Source organism: Eurosta solidaginis, chromosome 4 (assembly GCF_040869045.1).
Source record: "Eurosta solidaginis isolate ZX-2024a chromosome 4, ASM4086904v1, whole genome shotgun sequence".
NCBI lineage: Eukaryota > Metazoa > Arthropoda > Insecta > Diptera > Tephritidae > Eurosta > Eurosta solidaginis.
The window spans coordinates 11,805,992-11,830,473 of NC_090322.1; the positions used below are offsets into that span (position 1 = coordinate 11,805,992).

At 38.5% G+C, this 24,482-nt stretch overlaps 1 protein-coding gene across 12 annotated transcripts in view; it reads left to right on the forward strand.

The window, feature by feature from the left end:
• LOC137249035 (uncharacterized protein CG43867) overlaps nucleotides 1-24,482 on the forward strand; it is a 404,529-nt gene that overhangs the window by 32,679 nt on the left and 347,368 nt on the right. For 11 of the 12 annotated variants that reach the window (XM_067780130.1, XM_067780127.1, XM_067780132.1 and 8 more), the window contains exons 2-3: nucleotides 13,561-14,609; nucleotides 18,397-18,489. In XM_067780130.1, the coding sequence (XP_067636231.1) occupies nucleotides 13,677-14,609; nucleotides 18,397-18,489 (1,026 nt within the window). In that variant the 5' untranslated portion in view covers nucleotides 13,561-13,676. Of the gene's footprint in view, nucleotides 1-5,387; nucleotides 5,476-13,560; nucleotides 14,610-18,396; nucleotides 18,490-24,482 lie in introns of all 12 variants that reach the window. The other variant, XM_067780129.1, reaches the window with a different exon arrangement.

A 24,482-nucleotide genomic window follows, 5' to 3' on the forward strand; every position in this document is an offset into this window, starting at 1 on the left:
CATATTAAGTGATTTAACTTAATAATTGATTACTTAGCGGTATAAAATATATCTGAGAAATGTGAAAGCGAAAACAACAAAATCAAATGATAGTGAAACTCATGTTGATATGAAATGTATGTAAGTGCAATATTGGATGTAATTAGAATGTAAATTATTTGCAGGTGGAATGAACATTATGCCCGATAAATCGCAGTAACAAGTCAAAATATTCAGAAGTGGAATAATTGGATATTCAAGTTTATGAGAGCTCAATTTGCAATGCATTTAGTAATATATTGTATTGTGATGCAATTGAACTTGTAACATTTTACAAAACGAAGGGATGATCTAACTGAACGCCAGCGGGTTTGGGGGCTTAGAATATACCCGCGGTAGTTATGCCTGCCGTAAGAGGCGACTAAAACCCCAACTGATCCGAAGGGTTGTGTAGCGCAACTCTTTCCAGGGAAGTGTCAGCGCAATTTATAGCTTTTCGAACCCAATTGTCAACCTCACATAGCCGTGGTGAATACTGTTGTCGAGCTTTTAGCGACCCAAAGCTCTTCATGGAACTAGGCGGTGGGGGATGGCCTAGATTGTTCAATGTGGTCAAATTAAATCGATCCCGATACGTTCGGGCTAGTGCCTTAATGGTGCTTTTTACCGGAATGTACCGGATCTATATCCGGCAAAGCATTATCAACCTCTATAACATCCCAAAACCTTCGTGGAGTCTCTTTAACCCTACAACAACGACATGATTTAACTGAATGCTGAATATAAACTGCAGATTTCAAACATTTCATAGATTCCAGCGCTGTGCAAATGTTCTGAGAAGTGAAGTCCTCTTTTTAAAATTTTTAATTACAAACCAAAGGCGAATGATGCGAAATTTGAGATTTATAAGAAAAGATTTTTGCCCACTGATGGTTATAGTCAAAATCTCGAATAGAAAGTCGATTCAGTTAAAAAGGGCTCTAGATTGCCTCATTATTGGCGGGACGGGATCTACATGTTTTAAGCTGACTCCGATTGTCAGCTGGGGCGCAGATGAATTTTCACTGAGAAGGTTTTCATGGCAGAAACACACTCGTAGTGTATGTCAAACCACTGCATAGTGGCCAACCCTGTTTAGAATTTTTTTTTTTTTCAACTCAAGATCTCTGGTGTGGCATGTGTCACAGCATGGCTGCCGTCGACTACTTACCCCAATAATAAAGGAAGGGCTATTACAAACTACAGATAGTGTGTTGGGAATGTATTGTAAATTTTGTAGGGCCTACTCTGCCTTATGAAGCTATTTTACTCCCAAAGATCTCCGAATTTTTATATTAATTGATCTGTGTCACTGTGTGTTATTTCTTAGTTTCGTTCCCTTGCTGAACTTACCTTACCAAGCCAGTAATTCGTCATTACGCATTCCTAGAAACCAAATATAGGCACTACAATTGTCTGGACAGCCTTGAGAATAAGGTCTAAAACTTAAAGTATGCTTAGCTGTAAATCGATCTGAAAAAGCTCTTCGCCTGCAGCTGATATTTCTTGAGTTCTGGGAGGTGGTAGTGAACCCGTCAATGTCAAAGTGTCTCTTTCCTGAGCTGCTGATATCATTTTATCAGCCAAATGAAATTTTAATGTTAATGTGTTAGTGGAACAATTTTTCCTCAAACATAGTTTGAAAACAAATCGGGTTTGACCTTGTGCCATCTTCAGTGTTATTTTTACCAAAAGCAGTACTATTTAGACTACGACTGCAATCTTTCTGTCGTGAAAGTCATTTTGGTATTTGAATACATTGTACGCAGCGCCTGAACATTAAAGTAGCTTTAGAAACCACAGTTTGATGAAAAGCTTTCTGAAGACACGTATCACTATCGCTAAGCTTGAAACTTGGGTAGTCTCTCACTCGTAGTATTTTTATATCTAAGTCTGCTAGTTTATCGTTTACCTTAACTTCCGACACTGACATCTAAATTTTTGACTCCTTTGGGGAGCTCTCCGCATTTCACATCTCTGTTATAATATTTGTATAAATTCTTTCTAAAAACTCTTTAACAGCCAACTTACACTAGCTCCCTAACCTAAAAATGTCAAAAAAAAACTCCAGCCTTAAAGATATTAAAGCACATTTCCAACAGATTTGAGATACTGCCTCAAACATACTTTCTTATTAAAGTCAGTAGGTCTAAGCATAAAATAAATTTTCTATTTTTCTATGTGCTCTTTATGCAAATTGCGCAATTTATTACAAATAAATGAGGTCAATGGATCCAAAAACCAATTCGAACATACAAAACGTAACAAAACTGTCAGCTTAAAGTCAAAAGATGTATTTATATCTGAACGAGTATTAGGAAAGTAGTGTGTATGCTAGAGCAGTGAGCTGCTGTTCGTGGTAGAATTAACCCAGAATGCAAATTACAATGAACATTGAAAACACTGGTGACAACGATTGAACGATGAACGTATGGAAAGAAGAAGGATAGGTGAGGTAAAGAGGGAACGAGCAGCAGCCCTAGGGTGATATAAGCTATAGGAAGAGTCATGATAGTTGGGGAGGAAAGTATATTCGTTAAAAAGAGTGACTCAATAAGGACGTTTGAGGTTAAGGGATACGAACCACTATACTATCGAGGATTCAGCTAAGAGCAACAGCAGCAGAGCTTTACATAGCACATTTATTATATATAGTACAAACCTTTTAATATTGAGTCTCGTTGTATTGCTAGAAAAAACACATAAATTCTGATAAATATGCAACAGCAGCAATTTCATTCAAGTCCGCCTGCCGTCGTTGAGTCATTAATTCGTGCCCTGCTACTAACCAACGGTTTGCAGAGTACACACAGTTTATCCACCGAGACAGTCAGTCAGTTGGCGAGTGAGAGACCAGAGTCAGTCGACTATGGCTTTATTCATTTGTTGGAATTTTTTTTTTTGGTTTTGTTCCATTTTCGCTTCTGCCGCATTTCACGCCTTCATTTTTTATGTCGCCTATATTTTGCAATATTTAAGCTGCAGAAATTTGCATAATGCATCAAAGTCAGCAATTGTAAGAATGTTAGCGGAGAAAAAAGTGGCTAAGAAGAGCGTAAGCTGAGGAACAAAAGGAAACAAGAAACAATAACACTCAAATGACAACAAACAATGAGGTTAAGGTAAAATATTGCTACCACTTGCAAACCCAATATCTACTCTTTGTTCAGTGGAACGGAATGTTGGCTCAGAGGACATTAAGAAAAGGATTGAAGGCTGCGTTGACGGTGGCGCGCATTCAGCTCAGCTCGGCTAGTTCAATATGACTATAACAATACTTGCCATATCCCATATTGATTCTTGCTGTGCTCATCTGTGGGCTACGCGCATAGATGGTTGGTCCTTTGGTAGATGTATCGACTTGATAGCGTTGTGGGTCCAAAAAAAATTAAACAAACAAAAAATGGGAAAAGACCCAAAGAGTTGACATGTGCAGTGGATTAAGCACATGGAAATTTATATGTCTAAGGGTGATAAATCAACGCAAATCACAAGTAGGAGTTAAATGGAAATGAACATAACGCTTGAAGAGAAACAGCTTAAAGGCTCTGAAAAGTAGCCGATTTAAACTGCGGATAAGTATTACGAATGGAAAGGATTTCTTAATGAACGAAATTCGAGGCTGTTAAGAGGCCGTGGCAGCAGTTTTCCGTCATATCTTAGCAGCTACATTAGATACTTTTCTGGTATTATCGTATCAAACTAGACGTGCAGAGATATGAACATACATACGTATAGAGAGATTCGATTGCTCCAACAGAGGCACCCCTGGTGCTAGTATATCCGGAGGTCATAGTAAACTAATTACTTTGGGCACTAAAAATGTGTTTAACACTGTGAACTGAATGAAGAAAATAAGAGCGCTACGAAACTTTGCCACACCTGCACAACTGCGAATAATATTTGTGTCCTTCCCTTTGATACAATTAAGGGAACAAGAAAGCACAACATCACCGGCGGCTATCCTCAGGCATCTGTTCTAGGGCCAACGCTATGGAATGCGATAAATGGCGGTGTGCTACAAAGTGACCTTCCTAGAGACACGTACATTACCGGCTACGCAGATGACATTGTCGTCATAGCAGATCCCAAGAAAATGGATCTGCTCCAAGCATTATGCAATGACGACGTAGGAAGCATAAAGAAATGGCTTACGAATGTGGGCTGGAGATGGGTAGCAATAAGACAGCAGTGGCTTTCGTGAACTCAGAGCGGACTGTGGATGAGTTAGTCCTAACCATTGGAGATTATCAAATAAATGCAAAGCTTTACTTGAAATATTAGGAGTAAACATTGACCCAAAACCAACTTTTAAGGAGCATTTTAGGGCAATGGGAAAGAAAGTTTATAAAGTGGCGAATAGTTTACAACTTCGGCGCTCCAGGCGAAGCTGAACTTCTATACAAATAGCAGTTGCTTAACGGACGGTGTGCGGCGACGCGATCCTTGCTTCGTCTCGGAAGTAGATCTGCAAATGGTCAATCTGTTTGACATTGGAATCGGGCGGCCATCTGAAGAAGCCTAGAAAGCGCAAGTCACGAAAAAAAGTTGGTTGGCAAAAACGGGAGGAATCTAGGAAACGGCGTTGGACTTGCACATTAGTTTGAAATAAAGCGGAATGGTATGAGCGGAAGCAAGGCAAACTGAACTACAACCTCTTGCAGATATTGAGGGCATGGTGGTTTCAAGAGGTATTTACATAAGGGTAGGATAGAGGAGGGTATTTTCTGTACACACTATCCCACCGAATTGGACAACGCAGAACACGTGATATGCCATTGCCCTAATTTTCTCGACGAAAGACTCACTGTCACCAGAGCGTTTGAAAAGGAACCATCTAGGAGGAATTTAGTCCACTTTATGTGCAGAGACCTACATTTTTGGAGTGTTGTGAGTAAGATGGCATTTATAGTTATTACGCGATTGATGCATTACGCCTAACGGCGGTCGCATAGGGTTTTGACACATGAACAGGATTTAATAGGGGCGCTGTCACAACGTCGAAGATAAAAAAAGACACTCCTGTATGAATAAACACTGTAAATCTCAGTGAGTTCTTAAGTCGAGTATGCTGCAGTGGCGTCACCGATAAATATTTTTAATAGCATCAAAAAGCTTATTCGCCTATATAACTATAGCTTTATTTACACTTCAAATAAGATTTTTCAATGCGTAAGAAATTCAAACTGTCAATTTTGTTGCTGTTCGTTGTGCGTGCTTAAATACCGCAAATTTCGTTGCTTTTTGTAATTTTTATTTAATTTATAATAATCCACTTCTTGCTGGAAACCCAAACGCTTTGTCAACAACTTATCACTTTTTCTTCTTCTTTCTCACTTTTTCTTCTTCTTTCTCACTTTTTCTTGTAGTAAAATATGCGCTTAAGTGTCGCGCATTTTAATTGATATTAACGCAACCAAGAGAGATGCTCTAGCCAAGGCAGATAGGGTCTTGCAGGTGACTTGAATATGAATATGAAGCATATGTATGTGTATTTTGCATTTGTGTTTGTATCTATGTGCTAGCCCATAGTAACTGTTGGATGCACTATAATAGCTCGCTGAGTATGTGTTACATAGTGTTTTATAATATTAGTTTTACATATGAATGTATATGCGTATGCTTGTATATTTGCATGAAGTCCTTGGGGAACGAATTGCTAAATCAAATCTGTAATGGCTCCACAATATATCACAATCCTATATTACAAAGATAAAATAATATTTAGATATAAGTTGTTTTGCGATAAAGACTGATTTCGAAATCGGTTTGATCCAAAGTCTATGAAATAATATCATTTAGCGCCTAGAAGTATGCCTCAGTCAGTTTACTTCTCTAAAGTATATCATTTGACGCCTAGAAGTATGCAATATTCAGTACCACTTTATAATCCAGTAATAGGTCGTATTGACAAAAATTAAGCAACTGCTTAATATATCTACCATATACGCCAATTTGTAATTATTCTCCATATAAATTTATCTAAACTTTCTACGATATTAAGAAAACGCAACTCTTTTTAATTTTTTATTAATATGACCAACAATGACGCACTCGTATTTAACATAATTCGTAAACACACTATTTGATTGGATGCAAGTCATAAGCATTTTGTGATACGATCTATATTTCCCTTATCTAGTATCATGCGATCTGCTTATGTGCAAACCTGATAAGGTGATATGATCAGATCAAGTTATAATAAGACAAATAAAATTATGCTAAAATACAAGATTAGATCACAAGAACCGAGCTGTTTGCGTATAATCTAAGAAAAGTATTTTTGGTATGAATTCTGGCCAGAAAATATGGTTTGATGCGATGTCACATGAGCTGCATCCTCATCATTAATTAGCGCTTAACCGCCTAAACGGCTTTTACTGTTTCGTATCAAGGAACGCGACCAAGTAAGATCAAGCCTTCTTCCAACTGCCTCTCCCTTAGTTGGTATAATAACCGATTATGGCATTTGATAATAGCAACGTGATGCCATGTTATGAAATGTGATTTGTTAAATATTTTTGGCAAAACTAGCAAAACAAGGCGACAGCTGTTTCGCTTATACACTGTAAATCTCTTCAATTCTTTTTCTCCCAGGAATGGGATTTGAACACGCACTCCTGCGATACTAAATTTTGTTGACAAATTGAAGTTTGTAATGTGATGCGATATTATGTTAAATGATATGATGTGATGGGACATTATGTCATGTAACAAGATTTGATCTCAACCATTTTTTCACAATATACATAGAAATTTCTCGAAGAATTCTACGAATGATTCTTTTTTTTTTCGTTTTAATTTTCCCTTTCTTTTTCTCCCCCTTCTCATTCAATTTTCGCTTTCTATGTATGCTTGGGTTTATGTACACTCACTGAGCTTTTTTTATTTCTAGCTGCTATCATTTGACTTAAACTATGCATTGTTCAAAACTTCTAAGTAGGCTCTATTTCCTAAAGGGTATTGGTATCAAAGTGCGTCTTACAATGTCATTTCTTATTTTTATTATTGAGTATGTGTTACATAGTGTTTTACAATATTAGTTTTACATATGAATGTATATGCGTATGTTTGTATATTTGCATAAAGCCTTTGCGGAACGAATTGCTAAATCAAACCTGTCATGGCTCCACAATATATCACAATCCTATATTACAAAGATAAAATAGTATTTAGATATAAGTTGTTTTGCGATAAAGACAGATTTCGTAATCGGTATTGATCTAAAGGCTATGAAATAATATCATTTAGCGCCTAGAAGTTTACGTATCTAAAGTATATCATTTGACGCCTAGAAGTATGCAATATTCAGTACCACTTTATAATCCAGTAATAGGTCGTATTAACAAAAATTAAGCAACTGCTTAATATATCTACCATATACGCCAATTTGTAATTATTCTCCATATAAATTTATCTAAACTTTCTACGATATTAAGAAAACGCAACTCTTTTTAATTTTTTATTAATATGACCAAATATGACGCACTCGTATTTAACATAATTCGTAAACACACTATTTGATTGGATGGAAGTCATAAGCATTTTGTGATACGACCTATATTTCCCTTATCTAGTATCATGCGATCTGCTTATGTGCAAACCTGATAAGGTGATATGATCTGATCAAATTGTAATAAGGCAAATAAAATTATGCTAAAATACCAGATTAGACCACAAGAACCGAGCTGTTTGCATATAATCTAACAAAAGGATTTTTGGTCTGAATTTTAGCCAGAAAATAAGGTTTACTCCGATGTCACATTAACTGCATCCTCATCATTAATTAGCGCTTAACCGCCTAAGCGGCTTTTACTGTTTCGTATCAAGGCACGCGACCAAGTAAGATCAAGTCTTCTTCCAACTACCTCTCCCTTAGTTGGTATAATAACCGATTATGGCATTTGATAATAGCGACGTGAAGCCATGCTATGAAATGTGATTTGTTAAATATTTTTGGCAAAACTAGCAAAATAAGGCGACAGCTGTTTCGCTTATACACTGTAAATCTCTTCAATTCTTTTTCTCCCGGGAATGGAATTTGAATACGCACTCCTGCGATACTAAATTTTGTTGACAAATTGAAGTTTGTAATGTGATGCGATATTATGTTAAATGATATGATATGATGCGACATTATGTCATGTGATGTCATGTCACAAGATTTGATCTCAACCATTTTTTCACAGTATACATAGAAATTTCTCAACGAATTGTATGAATGAATCTTTTCTTTCGTTTTAATTTTCCATTTCTTTTTCTACCCCTTCTCAATCAATTTTTGCTTTCTATGTATGCTTGGGTTTATGTACACTCACTGAGCTTTTTTTTATTTTTTTTAGCTGCTATCATTTGTCGTAAACTATGCATTGTTCAAAGCTTCTAAGTAGGCTATATTTCCTAAAGGGTATTGATATCAAAGTGCGTCTCACAATGTCATTTCTTTTTTTTTACATTAATATGTTGCACTTCTCTGTACATGACTTACGTGACAGTGACGCCAACGCGCCATGGCATTTATGCGCTTATTTACTTTGCGTACAAATGCGACTGTCGGTCGCCCTTCGTTTGAAATGCTTAAAGAGAGAAAAAGAAACTCAAATGGTATTCAAGTCGAGTACATGGCAGTTTCCTTCAATTGATTTAACCCCAAAACGTTTACTCCTTCTTCCACTATGGTCAACCTCGGTCAGTATTAGAAATATAAATATTTCGAAGAACCTTTCACTCCCAGAACCGCCTCATTCGTCATCGTCCATGCCCCTGCACATAGCAGGACGGGTCCGCTAAGTGACTTGTAGAGCATGGCTTTCGTTACCCAATAGAGGACTTTACGTTTCAGTTGCCTACCTAGTCCAAAGTAGCATTTGCTGCCAAGAGTAATTAGCAAATCTCCCAAAAAAAAGCACTTAGAACAGCGCAACTAATTACGTATAATTTGCGGCAAAATATCGACCCACCAATTTTTTGCTCCGCCGAAGGTGCTTCGCTAACTTCACCTTCATCTTCAGCTCATAATTCATTAAATAGTTATAAAATTACGCAATTCGAAAGCTGTGCTTTGGCAAAGAGTAGAAATCGAATAGAAAAGAGCAAAGCGCATTTCAAAAGTTTTATTACATAATATGGAGAGATAAATGCACTTAAACACATACTTTCTGGAGTGTGTATACTTAATGCGATTATAAACTTAGCGTAGTGCAATTGAGCTTAAGACAGTCGGAACTGAATAAACCCACCTGCAAAAGCTGGATAGTGGATATCTTTCATTTTAACAAGAATTTAAGCTTTGTGGATTTAATAGGAAATTTTTCGATAGAAAATCAATTAGAATTTTTCGTTTAGCGCACATGAGGCATATGCTTAAGATACAAAGACATGTGATGTTCGCTTACTAAGGCTACACACTCAAGTGAATTTCAGTTGAAATTTGTGTGAGTTGTAAAGGTAAAATGTATAAGCTGCTGCCTTATGCTTATATGCATACATACATATGTCAGACATGCAGCTCAATTACATTCCCTTAAGGATGCAATGCCATATTTGCTGGCTCCCATTGCAAGTGCTCTTAATAAATTTAATTATTTTAACAATTTATCAACTCAGTTTCGAGCAAAGAGCTTGGAGACAATAAGGACGCTTGCATATGATATTCATAATAAAGCTTATAAGCATAGAAGTACATTGGATGTATGTACATCTGTTTGCATGTGCTATTCCTTCTGTCACATGCTAGCTATTTTTGCATCTTGCCTTTCATTAACTTCTTACATATTTGCTCAAAGCAAACTTCTTACAATTTGCCTTGTGTAAAATATCATTTCGAAGGCTGTTGTTGTTTTTAAGTTAGGGCTCTAGCTAAACATTTTCATTTAAAAATCCTTCAAGCAAAATTTGTTAACAAGAGACCCAAAAATTGTTGCTGCATTTCAGGCCCAAGGGCAGTGAGTATCCATACATCAAAAGATATGTGTTTTAAGAAGAATACATTTCAAATAAATTACAAAGTTGTAGTTGTTGCACACACACACATACATGCACACTTTCTGTATCACACGCTTATTACACATTTCAAGTTCATTGCCAAAAAATATCTAGAACAACAGCACCAATAATTTAAGCAACCCGACTCTCATATTTGTCCGTTAAATTTTCCTCCTCTTTCAAGAGTGCACAATTTCTTTGCTGTTTATTAGTTTGTGCTTACTCTTTTGTTGTTGTACTTTAAATTAAAAGTTCAAAAGCCGAACAATCAGTTCAATAAATCTTTAGAAAAGGTTTGAATATGGGTGACGTAATTTTTTGTCTATTGATGTAGTTGAGAATGCAATTTAGTAAGTTTTTAGAGTCGAAGAGGAAGTAAATACAGAGGTAGAAAATCTATTCTCACAATAAATACAAAATAAGTTGATCGCAATGAGATCAAGAGGCTCATCCGCATATTGATAATTACATCCTCTTTTCCGCAATTCGTGAGCCGCCGGTTTTGAAGATGCGGTTGTTGTTGTTATTGTAGCATTAAAGACAGGGAGTGTCGCTGTCGGGTGCGTTATCCCTGTTGATAGTCCTTTAACAGATATAGATTCGGTACGTTCCGGTAACAAGTACCATTAAGGCACCTGCCCGACTATCTCAGGAATGCTTTCATGTGACCACATTGAACCTTCTGACCATCCCACCCCCCACCCATTGTTTCCTTGAGTAACTTGGGGGGGGGGGGGGGGGGGGCAGAGCCTTCCCTGCTAAATATGTGTATGATACATTCACATTTATAAAAGCGTTCCCTACTGGTAGGTGAGACTAACAACTGCGTTGCGGAAGCTTTAAAGTTATAAAGATTTGTATTACGCTTCAACCCCTTGAATCCCTTTGAAATGCGGTTATGAACCCATGTGAGATGTCGGTTCGCAAGGCCTTTCCATATACCGTAGCTCGGTTGAGCGCTGGGCTTGAAACCCGCCACTTAAATACCACTACTAATGAAATGGAAGACAGTGAAACCTCGGTGACAATGTTTGAAGTGCATTTACCTAGAATGGCCGGCCCCTTCTAAGGCAGGTACTGCTGAATAAAACAATTCCGTCTTGCAACGTCTAGAGCAGTTGTTGGCAACATGAGAAGGGTAAGCTGGATTTTATCGAAGGTTGAGGGTAGCACTCAGTCAATCCGGGGTCATGTAGAGGTCCCACAGCCCCCTCATCGAATAAAAACTTAGTATTTATGTGCTAAGATCGAATACACACACCACACACGTATGAAGTGTAAGGAAGGAGTGTTAGCTTTCCGTACTAAGAGTGTGGGGAGCGAGTGACCGAGGTGGCCTGGGTCATAAGCATGCGACGGACGGAGTAGTTGAGAGCAGACGGTATCGGAGGTTACTCCTAAGGCGACCAACAGTCGTAGCAACGAGGGGTGTCAGCACAATACGAGCTCGGTGGCGGTATGTAAGCGGCCGCCAAAGCTAAATTGGCGAGCTGACGGTATCGCGATGGCAACAGCTACGCATAGCCACCATAGCGGAAGAACGAAAGTGTGGGAGCAGAGGCTTGCTTTACCTTTTTACTCTGGCGGTTCCTCGAGGGTAGTTTGATTTTTTGAGGGCGGTTTGAGAGGATACCACCTCCATTGCTTTACGGTGGCAAGATGAAAGGCGGAACTCCGTAGGGCGATCACTGGGCCACGCTAAAAATACCGCAGTAGTCCGGAGTGTTTAGGGTGAGCATAGGCGCCAAGCTCTTCCTCAATCCTTCTATCATGCAGTAAGGGGGCTGCTCTAAATAGGGCGACTACCTCTTCAGCCTATACTTCAAGGAATGAAGTGCAATAGCAAATTCGCTACTGGTTTACCCTTTTCGTTATAATGAATATGAGAATAAAACTGCTTATTTGACTTTTCAATGAATTGCCGTTGCAGTGGTTCGTCACCTGCAGAATGCTTTATTGGTTTTTCCAACCTGTGTGATATTTGCCATGAATGACATATAGTCTATTTGTGGTTTCTTGCCCTTTATGCTTTGATATAGTCTAAAGCGCAGGTGTGGCTACAGTGGAGGTCGTACTATTGTAACGCCACGTAACAGGTTTTTTTGAATTCTATGGAGAAATGAAAAAAGCCTGCTTTTATGACTGAACCCGCAATGGTCAACATGATGGACGGGTGGTGGTTTGAATAACAGTGAATGACTAGAACAATTGGAACGCATGGGATTGAGAGTAGCGTGGAATTTGAAGCACATACATTAAAAACGCCATGATGGCGCCCGAGCAGAGATGAGTGAATGGTATTGACTCTTGCAAAGTAACCCAGTGAAAAAAGAATGACAGGTGTAGGCGATATCTGCTTAAAGAGATAGGGAGACGCTACAACCCATGTGAGGACAGAGAACATCAATAGCCACCATATACCTAAGCGACGGTACAACAACATGAACCTGAAGGATAATTTTAACTCAGACCTTTTTTAGAGGTCATAATTTTGGATTGGTTGTGCTGACAAAAGCCGAGCTACATTATGCATCCCTCGATAAGGGTCTCAGAAGAATTAAAAAAAGTTTGTGGCAGATAATGTACTCTCACTACCTATTTCACATTTTATTTCATCCCTAAAGTCGAAAGTTCAATAGCCGAACATGGCTTATTCCATTTACCATCCAAGAGGTGGTAAACCAGTTTGAGGCGGAAGTTGGGCACTCAACGGTGTCCTCATATTGGTTTTGAATAGAGCACAAAGAAATGTGGTGAACTTTGTGTTTCTTCGAACAATTGGCCTAGGTCTGCGCTCATGTTGGAGTCCCGGTGCTAGCATAGATGCTCAGGAAAGCTTTTGAGTCTGTTTTTATATTGATTCTGATATGTAGCGTAGATGATTCATGGCACTCATGAGAAGGATAACATCATTGACATTATACGGAGCTCTCTGTGAAACCTGCGACTTTCAACTCAAAGCTCAAAGCTATCAGCGAGGCTCCAACGTGAACACACCCGAAGTTGTATGATGCTGTAATAAAGTGTGTTTGGCCTCGCCTTGGCTGAGCCTTTGCATATCTTTCTTGGTAGGATGAAGATGAATATATCAGAAATAAATCCTGTCTCTACTCCATTCGAATCGGGTTTACTTGGATAACCATTGAGGTAGTCAGCGGAAATCGATTACCATATGTAAGCACCTTTTTTTTAATTTAAATCAAATTTGCAACAACTGTTTGCAATGCAAATAAAAAGGATGTTATGACGAATTTGTAATTAGCTGGAGCTTTGTTTAGTTAATATTATGCAGTAAGTGGTGAATTGTAAATGAGACAACGCTGGCGTCAACCATATCGAGGCGATCAAAGAGCTCATTTCGAATTCAAAATATGCGGTTTCCTGTGCGCAGTCGCAAACAGTTGTGACCCAAAGACCGGAAGTTTTGTGAAGTGGCGAAAATTTCATTTAGTGATCATTTTTTCATGCAAATAAATATTTTATGGTCTATATATATTTTCACCAAATTACTGAATATTTAAGCTTTAACCAAACTTTTTTCTTTCTCTATCTTTACAGCTGCACTATGCTCGAGACGAGTACGCGCATTTGTTTGAGCCGATTTTGAACTCAATAATTTTGCGATGCGCATTATTTTGGCTTAAACTGCTCCGCTACCCAGGGAGCGCGCACAAATGTCTGACGAAGTGCCTTCGGGGCGCTTATCGGAAATTTTTGATTCCCTCACAAATTTGCAACAACAGCTGCAGCAAGCGCGCCGCCAATCAGCATCCTCATCATCAACCTCACCCGTCAACTCAGGGCGCGCCACACCATCATCGGGCGCAAGTGCTACACCACAGCCATTTGCGTTTCACCATCAACAATTTAGTAATCATGCCGCGCGTGCGTACTATGCCATGCGCAGCGCGCATGATGGCAACGCATATTTGCATACCTTTCCGGCGGCGGCGTCGACGCACGCGCATCATCATCATTATATGCATCACATGCAGGCGACACACTATTACGCGCAACAATCGATCGCACAAACACCACAACAATTGCACCTCCAGCAACAGCTTATGTGCAGCGGCGCGCAGTTACAACAGCAACAAATGTCACTGCCACCCATGTATGCCTCACAATCGTTGAATTCATCGCCTTTACTCACGAAACGCGCTACTTCATTTAGCGGTAATATACCGTTGACGCGCGCGCATTGTGAAAACTTTGCTGCTATGCGTTTATCTGCAGCAACTGCGACGGGTAGTGGTGGCGCTTCCCAATCGACACCAAACAGTCCACGTTTAATGCCGCGTCGTTCGCAGCGTCCACCGCCTATACCCGCAAAACCAAGCGCAGCAACGCTACAAAGCGCTAGCGCAAGTGGTGGGGTTGCTGGCAATGGTGGCGCTACCTCAAAAAAACAAGCAGGTGTAACAAGTGTTAGCGGAGCGGAACAACCAGATTCAAGCGCTGTTCAGCATTCATCTGCGATAGCTGCAGCGGCAATTAATCCAGGTTTAGCTGCGCTGGATACTGATGCGCCTTGGCCGCATTTTTCTACGCTAACAGAGCATTTAGATGTACATCAAGTGAACAATTACGCGCAACCAGTGCCAGAGGTAAGTGAAGCTTGACACCAAGTACGTTGTGAGAAAAATTTTATAGGATCAAAACTAGGTTTTGACTTAAAACTAATGTCAGCCCATCTATTAGCCGGTTTCATTTTGAACGATCTCAGTTCGTTTATCGACAAGTCTACGTCCGCAGCCCATTTTAGAACAAAATCATCGCCATATATTCCGTAGAAACGCCATGTAAGTGCTCTCCGCAACCAGCCGGTGCTCATATGTTATTAAATGAAATATAGTAAATATGCCATATACTCTTACATTTTTATTGGACCTGTCCATTCAGCATGGTTGTCCTTTGTATGACCACAACACGATCTTTCAAAATCTTTTGAAGTGCTCGAACAAAGACGTCAAGACAAACCCATATCTTCAGATGCTCAATTTTAAAACAGCTTGCCTAATGAAATTATAATGAGCTATATATCAAATTATAACTTTTTGTGAAAATATCGCAGCAAGCCCTTATAAGAAGAATTTTAAAGATTATCTACTCTAATTAAACTGGTAGTCCGCCTCTGGTTTCAGAATCTTCGGCGCGGTGAATCTTTAATGAAGTTTAATAGGAGCGCCATCAATGATAAACGTTTTATCGGAATGCGAAAGGTAAAGGGATTCGATACGGCGTGTTAGATAAATAGATAATTGTTGGGGATTGCACTGCGACCATTGGTCTATTGTCTTTAATCTTTTTCACACCACCTTATCCAAGTTATCTCCCTTGATGAAGCCTAGTAGTTTTCTTGGCGTCCGGGTTTGAAAGTGGCAATACTCTGGCCGTGGTGAGCGCATAAACTGAACCCTATGTCTTGTGTCGGTTTCCAAGAGGATATGCTCCGCCGTCTTTGCTGAACGACCACAGAATCGGCAGGTGCCATTCGATTGCAATCAGACCTTAATAGTGTCGAAAACTGGTGTACTTTAAATCGTTTATCGTTAAACATTAAAAAGTGCTTTAATGTGACTTTCAAAATCAGTTAATACCCTTCGTACTTGCTATAGTATCGCTGGCTATACATTGCAATCTGTTGAAGAAATCAAAGACCTAGGGGTGTATTTTGATACTAAATTTAATTTCTCTACGCACATAAACTATGTCATAGCTCGATCATATGCAATGCTTGCGTTCATACGTCGTACCTGTTCCGCGTTCACTAGCCCCTACACTCTGAAGTCACTATATCGTGCCTTTGTCAGATCGAGGTTGGAATATGCGGCTGTCATTTGGAGACCCTACCAAATTGGCCTCACTAATCGGCCTGAGCGTGTTCAGAAAGTTTTTTTACGATTTGCTCTTCGATCTTTAAATTTTTCTGAACCAATGTCTTCTTATGAATGACGATGCCTTTTAATTGCACTAAACACGCTTGAAAATAGACGTTGCATTCTATCTTGCTCATTTGTCATTGGCATAATTTCAGGGACCGTTGATTCTCCATCACTTCTTGATAAAATTCAGTTTTATGTACCATGCAGAAACCTCCTACAGTTTGAACCCTTAAAAATTAGGTTTTCTAGAACTATTTATGGTGTAAATTCTCCCATTTCTAGGGCTTGTGCTGGTCTGAATACGTTCTTTAACTCCTCAGGTGCTGACTACACTTTTCCTTACGCTGCCTTAATTAACAGTTTAAGATCTTATTTTTCTTAGGATTAAGTTGATGTAAGAATTTGCATAATATATCCTGTAAGAATCTATAAATTCAAAGACTCAACTTAAATAAATAAATAAATAGATTGTATGTCCAAATCCTGCATGTGGCTGTTGAGTCTACAATGTCCTAAAAGAATAGCTGTTAGGATTCCTAGGTTTTTTCGAATGGTAGCCCTGTTCTGATTTGTAACATTAGCTTAGGAGGGTTCGCTTCGCTGACTGCTGTATTGCTAGGTTTAGCGGAGTTATTTCGAGGATAGCCTCTAGCGCTGTTGTGGAGCATGTAAGCATATTCCTCGTGATGCATAAAGTAAATGATTGAGTTCGCAAGACCTCGAGTACCTTCGGAAGTCTATTTAAGGAAGAATCTACATAAACGCTCTGCTCTAGGACAATACAATATGAGTACCACCTGGTTGTAGAATTTTCAATAAAGTAGGTTTCCGTATTTAGCGCGCCATCTATGTGTCAATATCGCATTACATAAATTAATTTGTTCCTCAGTAACACTAAGGCAACATACGTCTACATATTAATCCCTTGTGAAAAACGCTTTATAATCATTGTTCAGGCGTAGCAGTGGTTGAAGCAAATCTGCCTAGCACTCTCTATATTGGAATGGACAGGCTTAGGTCCTAGGACCATTGGAATGTGATTGAAACCTCAGAGTTCATATGCTCGTTGATCCCAAAGACTCATTGGAACCAGGATTCAAGGGTTGATAAGCGCAATACAAAACTTTATAGCCTCAAAGTTTCCGCAACCCAATTGTCAACTTCATCTACGCAAGGACAATCCTGTTACAAATAATAATGTATCGTACACATATTTAGCAGGCGAGCCTCTGGCGACCCTAAGTTCCTCCTGGAACTGGGGGGATGGGAGCGGGATGGCCTACAAGGTTTAATGTGGTCATATTAGTCGTACCTGAGATGGTCGGACTAGTACGTTAATGATGCTTTGTTACCGGAACGTACCGGATCTATATCCGGCAAAGGATCATCAACGTTGATAACACTCCCCAGAGCCTTCGGGAGTATCTCTATCATTAATCCCCAACAACAACGTATTGGAACCGGAAAAGCTAAACGGCTTTGTCGTCGCACTTTCCCAAAAATTGTTCTCAGTAGATGGCGCTGTTCTCAAATAATAACACCAAATGAAGGGCTCAGAACCAAAAGGATCTAAGTGACATATTTTTTAAAATTGAGTTATACCCATATTTGTATATTTAAAATAGTGTCTATTTGTTGACAATGCGATCCAAGCCATTTTGGACATTTTAGTGCCATATATTTGCCAGGCCAAAAACGTACTAAATTTTATTGCATTCATGATTGGAGCCAAAAGGATTTAAGTGCGCTCCTCCAAGCAATACAATTTAATTGCTCGGCCAAAAGAACATGTAGAATTTTTTCGAGTATGCAGTCTTGTAGCTCGTTTAATTTTAGTATAATAAAGTGCTAAACTTAAGTTCGTAGGAAGTCTCGCTGATTTTTGGCAATTTTTTTTCTACGAACTTAAGTTTAGCACTTTATTATACTAAAATTAAACGGGCTACAAAACTTCATACTCGAAAAAGTTTTAAATGTTATTTTGGCCGAGCAATCAACTTTCGAAATTTTATTGCAACAATTTTTGGAGCCAAAAGGGTCTAAGTGCGCTTGGATCCAGAAAAAAAATTGCCAAAAATCAGCGAGACATCCTACGAACTTAAGTTTTGCACTTTATTATACTAAAATTAAAGGGGCTACAAGACTGCATACTCGAAAAAATTTTACATGTTCTTTTGGCCGAGCAATCAACGTTCGAAATTTTATTGCAATAATTTTTGGAAATTTTTGCAATAATTTTTGGAAATCCATCTGCAGTAAACATCCTTTGAATTAGTTGACTAACCTGCATTCATTTAGACAGGAATCATTTCAAACGCATTTACCCAGAATTTACAGTAAGTAATTTACATTAACCTTAATTATCTCAATTCAACGTCGATGTTACTTAGATGCTTTTGGTTCTAAGCCCTTCAAATATGTTTGCTTTGCTAAGTTTGGAAAAAAATTAATTAAATCATTGGCTAGCAAAATATTTGATATTCCAAAATCGTCTTATTTAAATTTACAGATAAACTGGCAGGAACGGTGTTTGGAGTTGCAGCTTGAGTTGCATCGTTCAAAGAATCAGGCCGGACGTATACGTGATATGCTGCGTGAAAAGGTGAGTGCAAATTAAAGAAAATTAAAAATAGAATAAATTAAATTAAAAATTAAAAAAAAGTGGTAAATTAATTTAAAATTTCAAAAATTTGTAACATATTCTCAAAAAAATTACAAAAAAAAAAATAGTATACAAATTTTTGAGTCGAAAATTAGACAAGAAAATATTTACTCTAGCCAAGGCTCTTGCATCTTTGAAGGAAAATTCTAAACAATCCAAGCTCCACTAGTCTATATTAATATATATATTTTGTCTGTACCTGTGGGGGGATTTTAGTGGTAGTTAAGGAGAGAAGGATGGAGGAAGTCAAATGGGGAAGATACGGAATAAAGACAGGCCACAAACATGAAGGTGAGGAGGGAATTTAAAAGAATTTTTTTTTGTAGAAGCTACAGTGTGGCAAGTGCTCTGTAAACAAGAAAGTATATACGTTACAGAGAGGAATATTATCTTATAGCTATGTTAAGCTGAATGCGAAATTGTGCCTGTGTTGGTGTCATAAAGTTGTGTAGAGGTTCAATATATTGAAATCGGACAGTCAAGTGAAGCAGGTATTCCATTTTTGGTATAGGAATTCCAAATATAAGGCAATTGAAGTGAGGCAGAGAGTGAGGGAGTGGGAGTGGAACTGGTAATGGGAGTGGTAGCGGGACTAGGGCTGGAAGTGGAAGTGAGGGTGTGTTAGTTGGAGAAGAAGTGGGTGTGGGAGTAGGAATAGGAGTGAAAGTGGAAGTAGGAGTGTGTGCGAGAGAAAGAGTGGGAGTGGAACTGGGATTGGGAGGTAGGAGTGGAACTGGGATTTGGAGTGGCAGTAGGAGTGAAAGTGGTTGTGGGAGTAAGAATGGGAGTGAAAGTGGAAGTAGCAGTGTGTGCGGGAGGAAGATGGACAAGTATAGGAAGGAAAATGGAAGATAAAGTTGAAGAGAATGGGATAGAGCATGAGGGGAAGAAAGGCTCACTTTTGAAATGCAGGCAAACTAATTTTCGTGCAGGAAAAAGTTTTCCGGATACTCTAGTATCTATGAAAAAATCTATAAAAAAGAACGAAAAAACTAAAAAAGGCACATAATATCATAAGTTTTGCGCTTAAACTTAGACTAGACATACTTTTAGCGATTCGTATAAATCTCCTGTGCTTCAGCGCCAATTCGCCTGTACGCTGTCACGCATAATGAAAATTAAGGGCGCTGATGGGAATAATTAAAATGAACATATGAAATGAATAAGCACGAACACGAAATACCTAAAAAAGGAAAAATACTGTAAACCCAAAAAAAGTCAGGTTCAGCATTAGCACGGAGATAAAAAACAAAAAATGGCAACATGCAGACGAGAAAATGAATAGGGCAAAAATTAAAAGGAATGTTTGAAAGTTTTTGGGAATTTGGCAGTGAGAACACCCTTTTTTCGGATGTGTTTGATTTGCATGACAGTATTTATTATGGTGCGTAATTTGGGTGATTTTCTTAGTCCTATAACAAAATGGTAACACTCCGTTAACAAGTCGATATCCATAACTTTTCTGTAAACAATCGATCACTTTTCGAACATAAATAGATATATTTTCGATAACAAGTCGATAACTTTGGTAACAAAGCCGTAATTTTTAATAATATGTCGATAGCAAATTGGTCACACTCTGATAACTTTTCGATGACCAGTGAATAAGGTTTTGATAACACATCGATAGCTTTTCAATAAATAATCGATAAATTTGCTATAATATGTTGATAAATTTTCGATAACAAACCGCTTACTCGTTGATAAAAAATCAATGAGTCATCGATAACCTACTATAGCACGTCTATACCTTTAAACCGGCATTCTCCAGCTCAGAAAAACAACAGATTTGTGTACTGGATATAGCTTATATAGGTGATATCGAAAACTAGAGCGTCCCTTATAGTACCCAGTCAGAGTTCGTAAGTCCTCTTTGCTTGGATTAATAAGTTTGGCTCATCGCTCTTGTTGCTGGGATTATAAAAAATCCTTACTTATGGTTTCCCTAGTGTTTGCTTTTGTCAGTCCACAGTAGGGTTCTGTACCATAGAATGCTGCTATAGCACTCTGCTCGGGTAGGTAGTCCGCCTGTTCATTAACTTCATAGCCTTGAAGCCCGGGAACCCATTTAAAAAAACCATGTTTTTGTCGCGCAGATCATTTAGGACTCCAATGCAATCATCCATTAGCTTAGAAGTAATTGGTTAGGACTGCAAAGCACGCCGGACTCTGCCTGGCTATCTGACATAATGAGCATGAGTATACACCTCAAGGACAAGTCTCTTCGTAGCCCCTTTTCAACTTAAACTTCTATTCCATTGATTTCTGCCTGAAAAATAGTAAGATAGCATCCTGATGGTGTCGACTTCTTGAAGTTCGTCCTATAAGTACCACGCCCCTTTTTCCGCCATCAAACTTCGATCTATCCGAGAACCAGACCTCTGAATCAGGGCAAGTATATGGATTGCCTGTTTATCAAAGAGCTCTGTCCACAATGGACACCTCAAAGTTACATGCTATTCTCACCGTAGGGGTCATTATATGACAGTGTTGCAATATTCATAGGATATTAATTTTCTTATAACCTTGTCGCAGTTCAATTTTGAAGTACTTGATACTCCTTCCCAAAAATATTTCAACTTTTAAATACTTACTCCAAAATTATCACCACAAATTGCGCCCACCCTAGTGTTTCTGTAAGTGTATACTGTTGTACTGTTCTCGCTTGCAAATTTTTCATTTGGTATGTTGGCAGTCGTATGAATATATGGCTTCATGGCCATTTTCATTTTCATCAAAGGCTCCTACGGCTTAATGGTCATTCATACCAAGATTCCCACGCATATTTGTATTTGAATAGTGAATTTGAATAGTGACTAGATGGAGTTTGCGGAGGATACATACGTGCATATATTCAAATACACATATATGAATATATGTAAGTGAATCCCAGTACCAGATGAATCTTCACCGAGCTCTCAATGCCCTTTCAAAGGTCCGCATCCGCAACAAATTAATTTATCCCTGATTAAACTTCATTTATGCGCCTGAAAATATGCAAAGCATCTGTGACTCGAATTTCATTGCAAAAAGATATTCGTATGTTTGTGTTCAATATTGATGGGGTGGATAACTGTCTTGAAATTTGCGTGGCTGAAATACCAATAAAAGCTTTCACACGAATTACACCCAAATTAAGCACGAAAGAAAGGGGAGACGTGGTTGCTTGCATATGCTGAGCTGCTTAGATTGCGAGAAACTTTAAGATATGTAAATGCACATCTTGAAGTAATATGTTAATATAGAAGTTGGATTACAATGCAGCAAAGACTGAAGACTGAGAGCAAAACTATCAACTGTTAGAATATAGGAATTGATTTCAATATAGCGTTGGCACATACCAACAGCTCATATCGTTTCCGACCACAAGTGACTGTCGTTTACCGTCTTACTCCCCCCTCGTTCTGAAAAATATCTCTCTGGCTGGTCAAGAAAGATCTCACATAGAATCAATGTGTCCGTAGCGTTGAGCTTTGTTACGTGTCTCTTTCTCTTTTAATTTCCGAAAGTAACTAACACGTTTCGGCAGTTGTGCCACCATGTGCCAGGTAATGTAATAAATCTGGCATCTGCATGACGTTCGGGTGTCAGTGATAGTAAGTACCAGTATTCGAATGTTGATTTTTGATCTTTTATTGCACAGCGTAGCCCTTTGGAACAGTTAAACCATTTTCGCATGTGGGAAAGTATTTTTATCTGGTCATTCAAGATGGGAAGCTAATAGTGTTAAACGCTTTAAAAAATAAAAAGTTCCTACTTTAAAACTCTCTAAAGGCTTAAATAGCTCTCACTAGCTTCTCATAAACCTTTCAACCATTAAACACCGCAAAATTGTTGGCGTCATTAAATTTTGATTGTTGGTTTGTGATTTGGTACTTTGACCATTTGCTGCATTGTGCTGCACTACTTATTACACTTTTGCGGATTTTGCGCTATATTTTTATTTGTTTTTTGGGTACTAAAATTTTATTTTATTACCTTACAAGAATGTTGCAAAACGTTTGGTCATAATTTTGGCGCTGAAATACATTGCTGCAATTTGGCTGTTGTTTTGGGTATTTGGAAGAAGTTTTACTTGGTTGCATCGGAAACGCCTAAAATGCTGCAACGTTTTTAGTGGGCATGTGGTTTATGGGAGCTTAATAAAAAAAATTATAAAAGCATTTAGCTACAATTTATTACGTTTGATTATTCTATTGCTCTTTCAATATATTTGCATTTCGATTTTAGTAGTAATTATGGGAATTTTAGTTTTCAATTCATACTGCATTTTTCTCCTATTAATTCTCTTACTTTGTCTAACCTTTTTACTCTTCCCGGTCTACCTTTCGCAGCTCTTTTCCACTACTTCTTTCTCACGTGCTTGTTAATTTTTCTATTAATTTTGCACCTCAATTATTTTTTTTTTCTACTTTTCGCGTCTATCTGCACTTTCCTCAGCAGCCTGGGCAACCAGCCAATTGTTCTTTTCATTGCTTGACATTTTACTGCATACTTACAGGCGCAACATTGTTTGCCAAATTCTTGGGCAGCTCAAAAAAAAAAAATTTATTGTTTTGTGTGCAGCATGTATTTTCACTTTTATTGTCACTACGCTTTTGTTGTTGTTGCTCTTTTTGTAGCACAACTATTTATTACATTATAAATTGCTTGATTGTCATGCTAAAAATATTGGCGCTCTGTTACGCTCCATTTACATTGTTAAAGTTTTTATATATGCCGGATTTCCAGAAAATTATGATCCTTTAATATGCAGCAGTGTTTTGTGCAGGTGTAGGCATAGCTCAAGTGTGAAAGTTCTTAAGTGCATGGTTGAAGTCAAAAGGTAATCGTAGTCTGATCCCATCCTCTCTGCTTTCCTACCTAATGACTTCCAGACGCACCTGATGCATCGGCTTTTTTTGCTTTCTAGAGATTTCATCTTTCTAGAGCCAATAAATCTGTGATGTTGGTTCCTGTGTTGACTTGTACAGTTTATCCGTATACAAAATTAAAAAAAATAAATATTTGGCGAGAGTCATGACTTTTTTGCCTGAGACTTTAACCCAGGACATTCGGTGTGGTAGGCGGAGCACGCTACCACTATACCACTGCGGTCGTCATTCTTTTCCATGCAATTACTGTAGGCTACCCTCAGATTAGCGTTCGCTGTTGTTAATTCTCACCTTGAGTTTTTTGCTCACAGTTTGGATCCACATAAATTTTGGCTTTAAAACTATGCAGGTTTAGATACTTTCCCTTTCTCACGTTTCGAAGCTTATTTTTGCCAGAATGTATTATAATTTTTTTAAGAGTATTAAATCTGCCAGCACCTTTACAACTCGCCATTTTTCGCTTATCTTCATCAGGTTTTAGGTGCTTCCTTATTCTGTGTCGGTATGTCTTCGGCTATCATTGTATCATCGACACTTATGAATTGAAATTTTCATCACAGCTGATGTTCCATAAGTCAGGATCATAAATTTATCCTTTTACTACTCGATAAGTGACTTAAATGCCCCGCAGTCCTTGATTTGTGTGGATGCAATCTCTTATATAGCACCATCGGTCAGCACCTTGTATTTATATCTACTTGAGATGTGACTTAGATGGTCCGCAGATCCTCGATGAGCGGATCCTTGTGAGGCTGCAATCTCTTAGCAGCTTATCAGAAGAAGAGGGACGGTCATAACCGTTCAAACGGTTAAACGCCAATAAAGTAAGTCATATTTTAGATATCTTCCAATAACACAGTGTAGGGAGTATATTGATTGGAAATTGTTGCTCCAAAGCATCTCTTACAGCTGAGACGAAAACGAGCCTACAGTACTTTTAAAATTTCTGTAGCGCCTTCTGCTGTGATGCCGTCTAACAATGGTGTTGTTGTTGTTGTTGTAGCGATAAGGTTGCTCCCCGAAGGCTTTGGGGAGTGTTATCGATGTAATGGTACTTTG